At 36.0% G+C, this 19,918-nt stretch overlaps 1 protein-coding gene across 1 annotated transcript in view; it reads right to left on the bottom strand.

Moving 5' to 3' along the window:
- ZNF804B (zinc finger protein 804B) overlaps positions 1-19,918 on the bottom strand; it is a gene marked incomplete at its 3' end in the record, with an annotated part of 418,502 nt that overhangs the window by 69,509 nt on the left and 329,075 nt on the right. Inside the window, exon 2 of the mRNA XM_081146467.1 lies at positions 19,187-19,330. Within this exon, the coding sequence (XP_081002593.1) occupies positions 19,187-19,330 (144 nt within the window). The remainder of the gene's footprint in view (positions 1-19,186; positions 19,331-19,918) is intronic.

Raw genomic sequence — 19,918 nt, 5'->3', positions numbered from 1 at the left:
GATAATAACAATTACCCATTGTGGTCATTGGTAAATGAATTAAACTACACATTATAACTTGATTTGTATTTGAGAAGCTACAAAATTTGGGAATCAGCTTTAAAAAACTTGGTTCCCAATTAAACATTTTGAGAGAAAATTGTTTTGAAGGGTGGTTTAGATTCAAAATATATAAAATTTTTATTTTTTAATAAGTATTTTGTACATATTACTAAACATGTTCTGAGTGCAAAGACACTGTGAAAGTGTTGTAAAGGAAACAATTTCATTGCAGTGCAGACAATTGTTCACTTCTTCAAAGACACTATTTTGGCCCATATTAAGATAGTCATCAGGCTCTTTCCTGCAAAAGAATACATTTGATATCCATAATTGCTGTTTTGTTTTGTTTTTAAAAAACTGTCCTAAAGAATAGGTGACCATCACTGTTAGTATTTTGGCTAAGTTCTGGTTTTTTTTTGGTTATGTGTGTGGATCCAGAAAGTTTTTTATAAAGGGTAGCTTTTACACTGTTCAAATTTTATGCATATTAGCTTATCCAAAATTGAATTTCAAATGCATTTCAGTTTCCTTAATGATGCATTGAACATATGGACTTCCATAAGTTCTAAGGATCATTCAGTCTTTCAATATAAATTTAGCTCATATTTATCACCATTACTTTGTGAAAAATCTCTTTTTTGCTAATTTCCTTTAGCTTTAGGCTCTATGAAGAAGACTTGGCTATGGTATAAGAAATGTAAAGTTCAATATACTACTCTGTCTGTTAATGCTCATGAAAGATTTATAACTTAAGAGTCTTAAGATTCATACTCTTTTCTATTTCTCAGCAGAGATCAGATAGCAATTTCTAGTAGAGTGACAAAAGTTTTGATTATATTTTTAATTTTTAGGTTTGTCATTTGATGAGCTGGACAACTGACACTCCCAACAGCAAATAGAATGGTAAGGATTCAATTATACATAGCGTTTTTGTTTTTTTAAAAGCTGTATTATACAAATAGTATTTTATTGGGTCAAACACTGCATTGATCTCTTTTGCTGTGGTATTTAATTTTAAGGAAATCTATGAAATAGGTATCATTTACTGCTCAAAGAGGTTGAGTAGATTATTAGATCCAGAGTTAGAATTTAGTCATAGTCCAAGAGACCTTAATTACTCTGGGCCGGGAGTTCTAGTCAATTCAGTACGCTTCCTCCCATTTGGCTGGTTATTACAAAACAAAAGAGATGTTACCATAGTAAATAAAAAGAAAAAGGAAAAGACTATCACAGACTAATAATTCCAAACAAAAGAAATAATAACTTTATTTACTTTAACTGTTAATTGGCTTATATTTAATAATTCACTTGAGAACAAGCATATTCTATTTTCTAGGTATATGTTTTATAGTTTAAGTCAGAAAGTTATATCTCTTTGTTATCATCATAATTAACTAGCTAATATTAATATAGAAAAAAGAACAAAGGGGAGGCCAGACATTATAACCATGGTCATCTGGGCAGCCTCACCAGGAACCTACAGCTTCATGATCCCCAAGGAACCACTGGTCCATTCCCTGCGGATCACTGGGGGAAGGGATCAGGCAAAGGGGAGATGGACACAGGTACAATGAAGTTGGGGTGACGTAGGGAAGGTGCATGTCTGTCAGTCTAGCCTGAGGAAAAAATCCCTGGCTAGGAGGATGTACTCATCAGAAGCATGTAACTTCTTAGAAGGGTAAAATCCCCAAAGAGTTTACTTTCTCTTGCTTCTTGCTCACTCTTGCACTCTCTTGCTCCTTGACATGCACTTTTCAGGGTGCTACCCTACTATGTGGCCTTAAGCAGCTGCATGGCCCACAGCTGAGCCATGAGAACCCCACATGCAATGGACTGCAGCTGGGAACACAAGCCAAGCTAGCCAGATGCTGGACTGGACTGTACTCTAATATGGAACAGAAATACTGGGCAGTGGTCTTAATTCTAGCCCTGCTGAAAATAAGATTGGACTTTTTCCATGGCAAGACCAAGATGAGGCCTTGAAGGGGAACCCCCTTAATTTTACATCATCAATAAAGCTTTCCACAAAACCCCATCCTCCTGTGGGACCTCAGGAAATTCCTTTCCTCATGGCACCCCAAGAACTCCACTTCCACAAATAACTACTTGAGCTAAAAATTCTAATGGTTATTTACTGAGGTTACTTTAAAGCTAAGCTAAACGATACAGTTCACTTTTTATAAGCAGATATACCTCATTTCTATTAGTTATCTGTCTACAATTACTAGTGTCACACTCCATTATAAAATATTGAGGTTTTTTACTCACTGAACTAGAGTAGATACAAAACTACTTCTTGAAAAAAATCTTGAATGTTTTTCAGTGTTCCTCCAACCTACCCCTCAAATAGAAACCCACCTCCACATGGAGATGAACTTAGGCTTTCGTAATAAGAGCAAAGCACAGGGGAATGTCTTTAAACTGCAAATTAAATGGCTATATTCATACTTAGCAAGAGATCCTCAAATTCATGATTGTGCAAGACTTATCAAAGAGAATTTCAGTATACATTTATTTTTCTGTCCAGAATTATTTTCTGAGTAAATCATACAACCCCATATCTTTGTACCCTGAAACAATTTTATTAGTTCTCCCATAGAATTACCTTTAAAAAAGTTACTCTAAGGATTTCAGATTGGTGAAAATCTTATAGAAATAAAAGGTTATCAAATTTGAGGGTATAGAATTGTTCATAATATTCCTTTATTATTCGTTTAAGGTCCATGGGGTCACTAGTAATGATTTATCTTTCATTTTTAATATTTATAATTTGTGCTTTCTGTCTCTTCTTTCAGTTAGCCTAACTAGGCATTTATCAATTTTATTGATGTTCATCAAGAATCAGCTTTAGGCTTTATTGACTTTATTACTTTCCTGTTTTGAATGTTATTAATTTCTCCTTTAACTTTATTTACTTTCTTCTGTTTACTTTGGATTTAATTTGCTTTTAGATCTCTCTTCTCTTCCAATATAATATTCAATGCTCTGCATATTTTTTTTGAAGCTCTGCTTTGGTTGTCTCCCATAAGTTTTGATAAATTTTATTTTATTTCCATTTATTTCAAAATATTTTAAAATTTTTCTTTGAGACTTTCTTCTTTGTTTCATATTATTTAGAAGTGTGTTCTTTAATCTCCAATTATTTCAGGGGCTTCCAGTTATCTTTTTATTATTAATTTCTAGTTTAATTCCATTTTGGTCCAATATATTTTGTATGATTTATATATTTTTTAAAAATTGTTAAAGTTTGTTTTATGAACAGAATATGGTCTGTCTTGGTGAATGATCCATGAGTTTGAAAATAATATATATCCTGAGCCTGTTGGATAAAGTAGTCTATAGATGTCAACTGATCAAATTGAGTTCAGTTCAACTATGTTCTTACTGTTTTTCTGCCTGCTAGATATACCAATTATCAATAAAGAACTATTAATATCTACAAGTATAATAATGGATTTATCAATTTCTCCTTTCAGTTGTATCAGGTTTTGTCTTACATATTTCAAGGCTCTCTTGTTAGGTACATACACCTGAAGTACTACGTCTTCTTGGTGATTTGGGTTTCTTTTAAACAATATATAGTTTGATCTCTCTCTCTTTAGTGAACTGACTGTCTCAATCTTTAATTGATGAATTTATTCCAATAACATTTAAAGTGATTATTGATATAGTGGATTAATATCTATCATACTGTTGCTGTTTTCTGTTCATTACTCTTATTTTTTGTGTATTTTTGTTTTTGTCTTCCATTCCTTTTCTGCCTTCTCTGGTTTTAATTGAACATTTTATGTTTCTATTTTTAGTCCTTATTAGCATATCAATTATACTCCTTTTAATGGTTGTACATGGTTTTGAGAGAGAAAGACACATTTACAAGTAACCCAAGTTGTCATTCAAATAGCACTGTAATACTTCATGGACAGTATAAGTGTCTTATGATAGAGGATTTCTAATTCTTCTCTCCTATTTCCTGTGACATTGCTGTCATTTACTTCTCTTATTCATAACCATAATCACTGAATAAATTGTTCATACTATCATTCTGAAAAAACTGTTATGAGTTATATCAATTAAGAGTAAGAAAAATATAAGATTTTTATTTTATCTTTATTATTCTTTCTCTAATGCTCTCCCATTCTTTATGTAGATGGATGGAGTTTCCAATATAAATCTTTTCTTTCTGAAGGATTTTTCTAACCTTTATTGTAAGGCAGGTATGCTGGTGACAAATTCTCTCATTTTTTTGTTTGACTGAGAAAGTCTATATTTAGCCATCACACCTGAAGGACAGTTTTGCTGGATATAGAAATCTAGACTGGTAATGTTTTTCTTTCAGCACTTTAATATTTCACTCCACTCTTCTTGCTTGTATGGTTTCTGAGAAGAAATCCAATGTAATTCTTATCCTTACTCCTCTGTATCTAAGGTGCCCTCCCCCCCCCCCCCCCCAGCATCTTTCAAGGTTTTCTCTTTGTCTTTGATTTTCTGGAGTTTGGATATAATATGCTGATGTGTAGATTTTTTGTATTTTGTTTTTGAGCTTCCTGGATATTTAGTTTATTGTTTATCATTAATTTTGGGAAATTATCAGTCATGATTACTTAAAATATTTTTTTCTTTTTTTGTTGTTGTTTTGTTTGTTTGTTTTTCTCCTTCTGGTAATATCTTACATGTATTTTACACCTTTTGTAATTTTTCCACAATTCTTGAATATTCTGTTCTGTATTTTTCAATTTTTTTTTGCTTTTCAGTTTGGGAGTTCCTATCTACATTATTTTAAATTCACTTATTCTTTCCTTTGTCATGTCCAATCTATTGATGATTCCCTCAAAGGCATTCTTCATTCCTGTTTTTTTGATTTCTCATTTTTTTATTCTTTTTAGAATTTCCATCTCTCTGCTTACATTACCCATCTGTTCTTGTTTGTTGTCCATTTTTTCCATCAGAGCCATTAGCATATTAATCATAGTTGTTTTAATTATCAGTCTGATTATCCCAACATCTCTGTCATATTTTAGTCTTCTTTTGATTCCTGTGCTGTCTGTTCAAACTGTGTTTTTTGTCTTTTAGTGTATCTTGTGATTATTTTCTTGAAAGCCAACATTATGTACTGGGTAAACTGAACTAAAGTAAATAGGTCTTTAATGTAAGATTTTATGTTTATACACCTAGGGGTTTGGTTGTGTTAGTTTTTGCTGTAGCTATAGTTATCAGAGGTTAAAGCTTAGCCCAGTGTCCATGTTTTTATCTCTTCTATTGACTTTGGGTTTCCCTACAGACTTCTTAAAAGTTTGAGATATGCTGTTCTTTTTGTTGTATTTTTCTGTTGTTTTGTAGTTCTATTGATGTGGTGGTAAGGTGTTCATGAAAGGAGGTGAGGCATCTGTAGTCCGATGATTAGGTCTCAGTCTTCAGTGATCCCCTGGGCTATGACTTTCACAAATGCTTCATAGGACTGGTCTGGCCCTTATTCACTACTGTTGGTTATAGGAAGGCTAAACAAACAGATGGGTATTTTCCTTCAATATTGGTTTAAAAAAGTTTCCAGAACATTTTTTTCTTGAGGGTAGGTCTTAAGAACACCAGAATACTCTGACACATTTTTAAATGGCTACATTTCCTTGCCCCAGACAGTAGTAGCACAGGGGATTTTTTTTCCTCCCATTTTCACTATAAGAATGAGATAGGGGTCCCAGAGGTAAAATTTATAAAAGCATCATGACCTGCCTAAGATTGCCCTTTCACCACTAGAATTTTAAATCAAACTTATCCACAATTAGCCTCCAGCAATTCATCATATAGTTTAGATTTTCCTATACCACTACTGTTTCTTTCAGAATTCTTGCACTTCAGCTTTAGTAAGTTGTGATTCTCTTTATCTACTGGTCAGTTTTTCCAATTTGGGGGGAAGCAACTGCCCTGTATCCTCAGTTCTGGATCAAAGAATTATTGTTGATTTCAGTGTGTTCGGTTTCTGTTTGGTTATGTAGATGGGAGTGACAACTTCCAAATTCCATGCATGATGGGCCAAAAACTGAAAGTGGTTACTTATTTTTAAATCAATAGAATACCTAGTACCTAGCACAAATGATTTTTAAACAGGTAACTGAACGGGTGAATTATTGAATAAATGCCATACATGACTTGTAGGATTCCATGGAAAGAGGAGAGAAATAATGAATTAAAACTGATTTACATGTTAAATATTGCTCCCTTTTCTAACCTCTGATATTATCATTAACATGTGTGGGCAATGAGCTCAGGCTTGCCCTACAACTCTGCAATATTTTAGCATTTGATTGTAATGGCATTTGATTATAAATAACATTATTATTTAGATTACCAGCAGTTAATTTATATTGTTATATAGAGGACTTCACCTAGTGCCAGATATGCAGCAGATAATAATACTTACTAGATAAGGAGAATAATATTGCCATTTGTAAATCTTGAACAATGGGATAACAGAAGATACTATTAAACATTGCAAGATTAATTTCATGCATAATTCATTCAGCATGGAGCTGCCATAATGTGTTGAAATATTATGTCAAGAAGCTAGAATGTAAATTAGAAAAGCTAAAAAATAGGCAAGGAAAAGTAAACCAATGGATTTACAAATGCTAAATGCATATACATTTTAAAGAACCAAGACTTTGCTGTGTAGTTTTTCATGGTGTCTGACATGTGACATACATCAAGACAAAGCTGTTAAACTGTGTTCAGAAAGAAAAGGCCAATGAGATGATATGGCTCCAGGGATCTAACACCAACAGCAATTTTTTTTTGGTTTCCCTTCCTAGTCTAGACCTAAGATTATATTCAATGAGAGAAAGTTGTATTTGACTGCAAATTTATACAGTCATAATTTCAGAATAAAGATACATCAGAGATCCTTCAGTTTAGCCTCCCATTTAATGAACGAATCCTTCACAAATATTCTTGAGAAATGGCCCTCTAGCCCCCCTTGGAAGGCTCACCTTGTAAAATATGCCTCTATCAGCTCTACTAAGAATTTACTATATGGTAGGCACTGGGTTAAGGGTTCTCACGCATTTTCTCATTTGATTGTCACAATAACACTCTGAGGAAGGTAGCATTGATCCTATTTTACTGAGAAATAGAAGAGGTACTGGCCTCCAGATAAAGAAAAAAAGGGAGGAAGGAATGTAGGAAAGAATGAAGGAAGGAAGGAGGGAGGGGGTAGGGAGGGAGGGAGGGAGGAAAGATATGCAACATAACAGGCAAGGCAATGCAGACTGCTGAGGTGAAGACGAACTGACATCAATCCAAAAAACTCCTGCTAGTGAAGTAGAACTGGGAAGGTGGAGACTGGGACTAGAAATAGGAGAATTGGCTAAAGTCTACAAAAGAGTGTATGGACCAGCAAGTCCCCTAGCCTACTCTAGGAGAAGACCGAGGCTTGTTCTCTGGAGAAACTGAACCAGGCATGATCTAGTCTTAGGAATATGTGATATACTTTGGGGTTAAACTATAGTCCCAGAGGTCACCCAATGAAAAAATGAATTTACCTTATCCGACCCTATTGAAGGTTGTCATCTGCCAAACTCAACCCATGCACACATATCTTTAAAACTTTTGGTCCCTCAGTTATTAATAAGAGTGTAAGATAAACAGCTAAGCACTACAAGGCATTTTAGGAAAACCTTTAGCATTAAAACCAAATGTGTACCCATTTGCGCGCGCTCTCTCTCTCTCTCTCTTCCTCCCCAACATACACACATGATGTGAAAAAATGTTCAGTAGAAAAATTAGAATATAAAATCTCCCAGAATGTTGCCATATAGATTAAGACACTTAAAATAGTAAGATAAATAAGAAATTTGGAAGATTTATTCTGGAATTCTAACATCCAAATAGAATTTTAAAAGAGAAACAAAAGTAGAGGAGGAGATTTACAGGTGAGTAATATTAAAAGTTCTCACAACCAATGACATGACTTCCCAAAATGAAATATCCCATGAAATGCCCAGCACAGTAATTAAAAAGTGAGTCATACCAAATCAAGTCATTGTAGGATATTAGCATATTAGGAGTCTCTGGAATATTGTGCATGGCCGTTTCCCAGACTTTGCACTTGACATTCCCTCTTCCTGGAACAGCCTTCCACCAGGCATAGTGGCTGTAATAGATGACTCTAATCAATGGCTCCCTTAGATCTTTCAAGCTTTTGTTTACCATTGCCTTTTTTTATTTCTTTACTGAAACCCTTAATTAAAACTGTATGTGCCCCACTCTCACTCTGATGTCAGTTCCACAAGGATGGAGATAATTGGTTGGTTTCTTACTATGTCACTAGTATTTGGAACAGTGGTTGGCACATAGCAGGCACTAAATAAGTATTTGTTGCAAGAAAAAAATGATAAAGAGAAAATTCTAAAAGTCTCCAGATAAAAAGATTAGGACCCAAAATAACATGTGACTTTCCAAATACAACACTAAAAGCTGAAACTCAGTTGAAAAATAAACCAAGTGTGAAGGTAGAATAAACACACTTACATTTACTGTTGGATAAGGGCCCCCAAATTTTACCCATGAACATTTTTTTTTTGGGAAGCTTCTGGAGAATAGGTTCCACCCAAAGGAGGAAATAAGATATAGGAAGTCATGAGATCGAGGAAACAAGGAATGCTATCTAGGAGAGAAGCAAAAGCATTTATAAGATAATGATGAACAGTCCCAGAACCACAGCTGCGCAGCATGCCTAGAGTGAAACCTGCACAGGCTGAAGCAGAAAGACAGAGGACTCAACCAGATATGTCTCATTTATCTGATGTTTTGTAATGAGACTTTGTTCTTAAGTAGGGTAGAGAGTTCAAAGGTGAATTAGTAATAGGCCCTGGTACAAAATTGTCCAAATTAGAGAGTCAATTTTTCACTCCAGGAAAAATATAGTTGTACAGAAAAATAATAATTACAAAGTAATCATGGTATCTTATGAGGCTAAGATGGAAAAAACACATCACAATGATACAAGTTCTGAGTATTGACATAGCAACACAATAGAAAATAAATCTCTATGGACAGACAAAATATAAGTGAAAACATATATGAAGTTAGAATAATATGTAAATATAATCACATTTTATATTTATGTTTTATATAAAAGTTTATGATTTTGATGATAAATGTTTAGAAACTTATCTAAAAATATATTGAACAAATTGTTACTAAATACTACCATTCATTGTTCCACACTTCTGTATTTCTGATTCATTTTATTTTATTATTTTATTTTATTTTAATTTTATTATTTTCTTTTCTATTTTATTATTTTTTCCATCACCATTTATCCCTTCTGTGCCCTCTTCCATCTTCACCTACCTCCCACCCCCTGCAATCACCACACTGTTGTCCATGCCCATGAGTACTCTCTCTCTCTCTCTCTTTTTTTTTAATCAATCTCTCAACACTCCCAATATCCCCCTCCACCAGAGCTGTCTGTCTTTTCTCTATCTATGAGTCTGTGTCTATTTTGCTTGGTAGTTCAGTTTGTTCATTAAATTTCACATATAAGTGAAATCATATGGTACTTGTCTCTGTCTGGCTGGCTTATTTCACTTAGCATAAGGTTCTCTAGGTCCATCCATGCTGTTGCAAAAAGTAAAATTTTCTTCCTTTTTATGGCAGAGTAGTATTCCATTGTATAAATGTACCAGAGCTTTTTTATCTACTCATCTACTGATGGACACTTGGGCTGCTTCCAAATCTTGGCTATTGCAAATAACGTTGCCATGAATATAGGGGTACATATGTTCTTTTGAATTAATGTTTCTGGTTTCTTCGAATAAACTCTCAGAAGTGGAATGGTTGGGTCATAGGGCAGTTTCATTTTTAATTTTTTGAGGCAACTCCATACTGCTTTCCACAGTGGCTGAACCAATCTGCATTCCCACCAACAATATAAACAAGTATTCAAGCATTTCCTTGAAGAATTAAATTCTGTATAAAATATAGATCTAAAACATAATTTTAATTTTTATGTAGTTTATGTGCATCATAATTTAACAACTCTCTTTTCATTGTATGTTTAGATTGCTTCCAGTATTTTAAATATCCTTATACATAAATCTTTGGAATGCATTTGAATACATGCTAGTTGGAATTGTTGACAAGAAAAATTCACATTTTGAGGCTTTTTTTAAAAAAAAATAATAATCCACAGCTAAACACCAAAAGACTGAAACAATTTATATCTCCACAAGCAATGTTTAACCACATGTATTTTCTCACATCTTGTCAACACTGGGTAGTATCATTCTTTTTCATATTTGACAATTTAAAAAAAACCTCTCTAAAGTTTGTTTTCAGTTGACTACTGCTGACGTAGACCATGTGTTCATATGCTGTAAGCTACTGACAATCTTTTGAATGCACCCCTTCTCACATCCTCTCCTTGTCACTGCTATAAAGACTCCAATCACCTCTCTTGGGCTTTCAGAGTCTCTTCTGACTGCAAATTCAATCTCTCTTCCTTGTGTAGCAACCATTAAACTGCTTTTAGATTTATTTTCCTTCATCACAAATCTGATCATATAATTTGTTTGCTTAAAAGCCCTTGAAGACTTGCAATTCCCACAGAGTAAAGTCTCAAATCCCTGGAGTGGTACACCACATCAGCATCAACGTGGGCTCAAGATGTTCACAACATATAACAATATGTTTTAATGACAGCCTTAGTTCAATAACTATAATGAACTTGGGGTTAGAGACGCTGTCTTGTTCACTATAGTGATCATTATATTTACTTGAGATGTGATTAGAGTGACATCAACAAGATGGAGACATTGGTGGTTCCTGACTTCATTCCCCTCACATGAAGAACAACTAACAACTATTCCAGAATAAAATACCACTGAGAGAATCCTGGAACATGGGGATGAAGCTGAAATACCCCTGCCTTGCACCTCAGAGACCAAGACAGGCCACTAGAAGGGTAAGAGGAAATGCTGCCTGCTGACCTCATTGCCCTTCCCTCAGGTCAGCGCAGCACCATGCTGAGAGGTCTCCCCTGAGCCTCTGATTCTTGCAGTGGGAACAGAGAGCCCAGAGGTACCACCCCCCATAGCACTGTGGGTTGCTTTGTGGGAGCCCCCTTCTGATTGCACCCATAGGGACAGCAGAGCAATCTGTGAGGCTCAACAACTGGGAATATGACTGTGACAAAGAAGGGGGGAAGGGCTTGCAACAACCAGTACGGGGATCTTGGCAGACCAATTTCATACCTGCAGATCCCAAGTAGTGATCCCAACTGGTGGTTTTGCTCATCTGCAGAACCAAGTTGGTGGCACACTATTACTAGGGAATTCGGTAGGGTGCATATCTACCTGATTCAGATCCTCAAAATGAGTTTTGGTAGCATTTGAGCCTGGTTGGCCAATGCCCAGGAAAGGAGCTGAGTCACAGCCTCACCCACTGTGGACAGTATCTCCTGGCTACATCTGACCAGAGGTACTAGAGAAAGGTACTCAAAAGTTACAAGCTTCCAGCTATAAGAGAAATAAGTACTAGGGATGTAACGTACAACATGATGACTATCATTAATGCTGCTGCATGATATATAGGAAAGTTGTTAAGAGTAAATCCTGAGTTCTCATCACAAGAACATTTTTTCTTCTTTTTTATTGTATCTGTATGAGATAATGGATGATAGGTGAACCTGTTGTGGTAAGCACTTCATTAGATATGTAAATCAAACCACCATGTTATATGCCTTATACAGTGATATGCATCAGTTAGGTCTCAGTAATACTGGGGGGGAAAAGTGATCAATTAATGATTGGTGAATCTACTGATGTAAGACAGAGTGGCATGGCCAATTCTAGAAACTCATTCATTCAGCTACTCGTGAAGTCTTAAAATGTGTATTGAGTCATTACTATGTGCCAGACACTGGTCTAACTTCTGTGGATACTGGGATATATTGCCGGTAGGACCAATAGTACCCTGCTCTTCTTTTTGTGGAGCAAATGAAAGTAGAATGGGTGTAGGGCAAATATTCATAAATAATTGTGTGCTGGCACAGCAACTCTCTGGCAAAATAACAAACAACATAAGAAGCCCTATTTATTGTGTTAGTGGGTCACCCACCATGGCTTATTGAAAGTGCCAGTGGTTTAAGAACTAGCTCACAAAATTCTTGAATATTAAACAATTGGCTATGGTACCAGTACAAGTTAATAGTTCCAAACGGCTATTAGAATTTGCAGACATGCCAACTATCTAAGTTAGTGTAAAGGAAATATCCCACAGAAGAGATGATGCTGAACTAAGACACCAATAAAGGGAAGAACCAGGGAGTTGAAGGTCAGATGGAAAAACATTACAGACAGAGATGTTGCAAATGCCCTAAGGCAGGAAAGCACTTAACACATCTAAGAGAAAGAGACAGAATGTAGATTTTAAATTTATTTTTCAGTTGGGAAACAACCTTGAGATCAAAAAGCCTCTTAGACAGCATGAAAGCCGTACTTTAGGAGAGTTTATGAGCTGGAAGCTAAGATCAGCTTTAGTTCTTCTGTACGTCTTTGCTAATAGAGGTTCCAATTATTTGCTGTGTGATTTCAGGTGGGGGGAAAATACAATTTATATATATAATTACTATATATATAATTATATATACAGGGTGAGGCAAAAAGGGTTACAGTTGTTTGTGTGGAAAATAATGCAATAATTAATAAATAATGATACAAGAATAAACCCCCATGTTTTGTGTACTCACAACTGTAAACCTCTTTTTGCCACACCCTGTGTGTATGTGCATGTACAACAGAAAGCTGGGTTTACAGAATGCAAAGCACAGCAGGCAATGATTATTATTTTATTTTACCAACATTTATGGTCCTGAGAGTGTTCATTCCAGATACTCCTGTCTGCATTTCTTCAATCTTGATCTTACAAATCAACTAGACTTTGAAATGTTGTTGCCTCAATGAGAGAACTATTAACTTCAACGTATTACACTGCATATATTATTGGGCCAATTTAGAAAGTATTTAGAGAAAATATAAACCAAACTGTAGGAATAAAGTAAGAGGTAATTGGATGTAATTCATTTAGCAGTTTGGAGAGTCTTTCCCTCTTGGAGACAAGATGACAAACATAGTTCTATTTTGTTATTTTATCCCGAGCAGGTAGAAATGGGGAGAATCCAAAACAATATTTTGAGAGTGAATCAGCTGGAACTCAAATCCAGGCTTAACAAGTGCACAGCTCCTCCTGGGGGAAAATAAATCCTATTGTGAAGCAGACAAAGACCAGGAGGATTAAGCTTTGTATGTGGAGGATCTGCAAGTGGATTTGTTTTTTATTATTGCAGATATTTTTATGGGGATTCAGCTCATTTGTGTTTTTCTTAATTGAGATGAGCCAGGATATCTCTGGGGTAGAAGGGACTTCTGCTGCTTGTAAGAATGTGTGTTTTTCATTCCAGTATTATACCCTGGCGGCTAACAGTCTGGAGAAAGGGATTATGACTTGTAGGTCGTTTCACAGGAATTACTTGCTACTGACATGTTAGCTGTATCAATGATTACAGTGTTGTCTCTATCCAAGTTATTATCATTTGAATACACACTCTATTTGCTTTAGTATTAATGTTCAGCATTTATAAGGAAATATAAGAAGTTCAAGGTGATAGCTAAAACAATTGAGTTATTTAAAAAAATCTAAGTTATACATGGTATTGGGTTGTCAAAGCTAAAAATTCATTTTTCCCTTGTTTAATAATATTAAAAAAAACCAGTTTTGTTACTGATAAGCAATCTTTCTCTTCAAATAACACCTAAAAAGTTATCTTAATTTTTTATCAAATTATTAAAAAATTAAATATCTAATATAATTAATTTAGAGCTACAAATCTCAGATTGTTTTACTTTATTCTTTAAAATTAAGTATTGACTTATTTCTCTATAATTACAATAAATCTATGACTAATACAATCTTTGTAATAAAAAATTATTACCTGTAACTGATATTTAGATACAAGACTACAAAGGCTTTAGAAATCAATTATTAAACTGCAGGCTCCTGAGTAATTATAAATTTGAGAAGGAAAAGTAGAGAGAAGAATTCAGAATATCTTGTTTCTAGTTCTAAGCGGTTCTGTTAATGAGTAACAGAATTAATTCCATGTGATTTTGGATTCACTTCTAAGTGCACCAAAAAGACCATATTGTTGGAAGTTCAACAGAAGAGGCCAACTATTTCATCTGAATCCACATGGAAAATAAAATTAAGGAGACTGTTCATATTACTTAGGCCAAAAATACCCTCATCCAAGTCCCCACCACCATCATTATCATCATCATCACAACTAAGAAGAGCCTTTACTGAAGCAAGGACCAAATAGACATACTTAGCTTTGGAATTTGAAAAGAAAAAAAAGGACTTTCACATGCTTTATTTTCGTGCATATTTTCTTTTCCTATACATAAAATTCAGTTTCATTTAAAAGGGAAATTGTACACTCAGCTCCACTTAAAATTCAGGTAATTTTCAAAATATTTTGTGCCAAAATAAATCTTTAGACAGAAGTATTTCAATATCATCCATGAAAGCAGTATTTATAGGGTCTACAGCAAATTTAATTATTCCAATGTCTTCCAAAGTTGGCATCATATACAAAATTCTGCACATTAATAGGTTTGATCAAAGGGAATTTAAATCAGCTTACCACGAGATCTCAGCTCTTTTAATATCCACATATAAATTACCAACCTAAGCATTAAATACACAGAAGATGGGAGGGCATCCTAGGCAGAGGAAAAATTCTCAACCAAGATGAGCACATGGGAAAGCGTAAGGCATCTTGTGAGAAACGTAAGCGATGATCATCATGATCATGATGACACAAAAACATCTCATACAGGTGTTGCTGTCCAGTTACCAGATTTTACACAAACACACAACAGGTACGTTTACTGACTGTAGGGCATGATGATTATTTACTGTTCATTAAGTGGCAGTGGGTCATCATAAAGGGTTCCACTCTCATTGCCTTCGCCTTGACAGGCTGAGAGGGAAGGGGAAGGGCCGCCCTTGCTGCCTCAGGGGCAGCAGAGGTGGAGGTGGCAGGGCAGGCAGCCGAGGCAGGCAGACCCCGGGCAACCTTATGGAAATACATCGTAAGTTCTGTCTCATTTTATTGTTTTTTAATTTATCTAAAACTGTTTCTATATGGTACCAATCCTTTAATTGTTTGCTTTAGCTGCAGTGCCTGTATCAGGGAAGGGTCCACGTCGTAAAAGGAGTCAAAGTCACAGTCTTGAGTAATGGGACCTTCTCCCAGGCTGCCTAAGGTAGGCTGTCCTCTGGAACGCCTCTCCTGCGTCGTCTTCCTCATCACCTGGTGCTGGTTTGGAAGCCCTCTTCTTCGTCACGTCATCTCCTGTTAATTCCTCTGGTGTGGTGTCTATTAGCTTTCACATTTCTCAGCTTCTCCAAGATCCACATCTTGAAACTCTTCACCCCCGACTTTCTTTTTTGTAATGTCTGCAATCTCCTTTATAATTCCCCGGATTGGCTATGTCCTAAATTATGTGAAGTCATATACAACATCTGGGCACAGCTTTTGCAGCAAGAATGGACTGTTTCAGGCTTGATGGCTTTCGTGGCTTTTTCTATACCAACAATGGCAACTTCAGTGGTGTGATCCTTCCACACATTCATGATATTCTCTCCTTCAGGGTTCTTTTCCATAATGTTGACAGCCCTTTCCTTAGAGTACCACGTGTAATGAGGCTAAAATGTCCTTATGACCCCCTGATCTAGAGGCTGGATTAGAGACACTTTGGGGACAGGTAGAGCACTTTGACTCTTTGATGTTGAACTCCTGGAGTTCTGCCTGGCCCCAAGCACCATCCAATATCAAAATAACTTTAAAGGCAGTCGCTTACTGACAAGGTAATTTCTGACTTCAGGGACAAAGCATCAATGGAACCAATCCAGAGAAAGGATTCTCACTGTCTATACCACCTTGTACAACCAGAAGACTGGCAGCTGGTGTTCATTCTTTGCCTTTAAGGCTCATGGGTGAGCAGCTTTATAGACAAGGGCAATCCTGATGATAAACACAGGCGGTAGAGGTTGCCTACCCCCTCCTGCCTTAAATCCTGTGCTCACTTCTCCACTTCTCTTCCTTACTGACAAATGTCCTTTGTGACATTGTTCCCCCCACAGAAGAGGGGATTTTCGTTTGCATTAAACACCTGGTCAGGCAAATATCCTTTTCTCGCATTGATTTTTTTTTTTAAATGTATCTTTATTGATTTCAGAAAGAGGAAGGGAGAGGGAGAGAGAGAGAAACATCAATGGTGAGAGAGTCATTGATCGGCTCCCTCCTGCACGCCCCCTGCTGGGGATCGAGCCCACAACCCAGGCATGTGCCCTGACCAGGAATCAAACTGTGATCTCCTGGATCCTAGGTCGATGCCTTGAGCCACACCCGGCCAGGCCCTCGCTGATTTTCTTAATGGTATCTGGGAACTTCTCTGCTGCTTCTTGGTCAGCAGAAGCTGCTTCTCCCGTTATCTTGACATTTTTTTAGGCTAAACCCCTTTCTAAAGGTATCAAACCATTCTTTGCTGGCATAAAGTTCTCCAGCTTTCCATCTTTTACCTTCCTTTTGCTTTAAGTTGTCATATAATGACTTTGTTTTATTTCTAAGCATATTTAAGTCTATAGGTATACTTTTCTTATAACAACCCTGCACCCACATAAAAGCTGCATTTTTAATATGAGATTAAAATGAATTTTGCAAAAAGGGCAGGGTTTTCACGCCTGCTGGGGTAGCTGCTGTGACAGCTTCATACATTTTCTTTATTTACCATGGTCCTTAGGCTTGATTCATTTATCTTGAAATGGTGGGCAACCACAGCTGCAGACCTCAACCTATGTTACATATCAAGCAATTCAAATTTGTCTTGTAATATCAAGACTTTGCTGCTTGGAAGCACTTTCAGAACCACTAGAAGCACTTCTCATGGGTCCTCTGGTGTTACTCAAGGTTTACGGCATCGCACTAAACACGATGAAATATATGCAAGAACTGTGAGTGATCCCTTTTTACTACATACACCATTTACTGCTGAGAACTACTCGCGCAGAGATGATTAACGTCACAAGGCATTTTAAACACTACAATAGCAACAGGAGGTGGCTACAAAATTATTACAGCACTACAGTCTGTATTACTGTGTTACATTTTTTGCAGTTATGATTTAATACCGCATCTTTTCATTTGTTCACACTTCTGTCAACTGTACGGTCTGTGATTTGTGCATGCTTTAATAACTTTTAACTTTTTAATAATAGATTCATGTCTATTTTATGGCAGTAAATGATAAAGTAGACTAGTATCTGCAAATATACATTCATGACATAACTTTCTCTTAATTTTTCAACATTTCTAGGCTACATGGGTCAACTGTGAGTTTTTTCAAATTGTCCTAAATTTCCAAAAAAATCCTCCTATATATATCTATATATAGATAGATAGATATTTAAAATCTGCATATAATTGGATCTGCACAGTTTAAACTCATGCTGTTTGAGGACCCACTGTTTATTAAAGGAGACATAAAGATATGTCAACCAAAAATATAGATATTTTTGGGTCCTGATTTCAACTGACCCAAATTCATACATCATTTATGAGGCAACCAAGAAAACAAGACCCTAACTGATATTAGAAATTACTGTTAATTTTTAGATATGAAACAACTATTTTCCCTTAAGCATCATATGTATCTAGAAATACTTTCAGATGAAATGATATAATGTCTGAAACGTGCTTCAAAATAATGCATGGTAGTGAGGGGAAGAAAGGGGGAGTGGTGGTGGTAAAAATGAAAAAAAATGTATTATTGTTGGAGTTGGATGGTAGCCTCATAGTTTATTTTTATATATGTTTGAAAAATTCCATTTTATCTTATTTTAAAATGCATGTTCCTGGGCCCCATCTCAGAGCTATTGAATTAGAATATCTGAGATTCTAGGAATATGCATTATTAGCAAGTAACAAAGTGATTATTATGCACACTAAGGTTTCGGAATCACAATTCTAAAACAATTTATCCCATTGCTCTTGCTCTTTTCAGTGAAATGCCATCAATTACACACATATGCAGTATCTTTAAAGACAGAAACTGTGTCTTGCATCTCCGATGGCCATATATTTTGTATGTATTCAACAACTATTAGTGATGCTAGCTAGTCAAAATATTTATTGTAGTTCACTGTGAATAAATATTTTAGCTCTAGATTATACAAAACTTACCCATATATTCCAATATCTGGTCCATTTGACCTCAGGGGTGCACACCTTATCAGAGCTGTTAGCAATAATCTGCTGACCATGTGGACTTTCTTTCTTAATGGTACTATTTAACACTCCTAATTCCTAAATGCCAATATTCCCATACTTCATACGGCCAAAATAAAATCTAACAGGATGGAGACAATAGCCTCCTCTTTCACAGACATTTTAAAATAGAGAATATTAGCAGCCATGTGTAGGATCTACACTATTACACAAGAGCATGTGCATGCAAACACACACACACACACACACACACAAAGAAAAAGAAATGAAATGTCTCCACCTGCATCAGCTTTGCCTGAGTTTTTGTCTCTTTGTAATGGTTCGTTTATTAAGTAATCACTTTGACTCTCCTAATAGAGTATTCTTGGGAATATGTAACCTTTCATTCTGAATGGTTTTTCCGAAGACCTACTATTCCCTGTTCCTACACTGTAGAACTCTTAAAGGAACTCTGGAACAGGTTCTGTCCTCTTCTGCCCAGCGTTGCAGTTCTGCCACTAGCTAGGTGGTTTTGAATACGACATTATTTTTATTGGGTTCTGGTTTCCCCATATACTTAATTCTAAAATAAATGTCAATCTGCTCTTAGATCACCTCTAAGCTCACCTATGGTTTTATGCGACTTCTAGGAAAAAATATATCACTAATATTTAAACAGAAAACACAACCTTCTAGGAAAAAAGAAGAGATAAAATAGTTTCACCGTGGCATCTTAGAGGATAATAAATAAAGTCAAATGGATACTTTCTGTTCTGAAGGTATAATCCAGGAATATGAAGGACTTCTCCCACTTTTGCTTACCTGCTTATGAGCATGATCATAAGAATTAATGTGATTATCAAATTCCTGGTGCTTGTGATACTGCTTGTCACATAATTCGCAGTAGAAGTTTGCCTTTACATCCCCCAGGGCCTTTGCTGTGGACTTCTCCTTTTCTGGAAAATCCTTTAAAAAAAAAAGCAAAAGCGTTGGTTATATTTCTCTCTAACAGCACAACCAGATATCATATTATTCAAGTTGGTATATAGTTTTACTGTGACTGAAATAGGCTCACTATCTTTTTGAAATTCACCACAACAGGGAAGTAACTTTCAGTCCAGCCACATCCCTAAGTTATCAATAAACACATAATGAACTATCCCGAAGGAGCTTTCAGCTGAAGCCTGGTCATTACTCATCTCCCTTCTTGCCACCCAGTCCCAGCTTGTGCTTCTGCTGACTCACCCAACTGGAAGCCTCAGCACCATTTCTGCCTATCCAATGACCCCTCTCAAACACTACAGGCCTCTCTATTACAATATTTTACTGGGACATTAATCACATTGTGTTATATCATTCCCTTATGTGTCATGTATGTTAGCCTCACTGTTGGGACTTGCTATTCTCACTGCACATAGTGCTTTTCCTACCTTGTTAAAGTAATGAGCTTATACTCCTTTCCCAACACCCAGCTCTTTGCCCCTCCAGAGAGCCTTTCCATGACTTTTCCAGGAGAAAGCCTTCAGCCTGGTACTTATTACCAAACACATCTAT

The sequence above is a fragment of the Miniopterus schreibersii genome, assembly GCF_964146895.1.
Source record: "Miniopterus schreibersii genome assembly, chromosome: 9".
NCBI lineage: Eukaryota > Metazoa > Chordata > Mammalia > Chiroptera > Miniopteridae > Miniopterus > Miniopterus schreibersii.
Note: the sequence above shows the minus strand (reverse complement) of the source record. Positions and strands in the feature narration are given on the sequence as shown.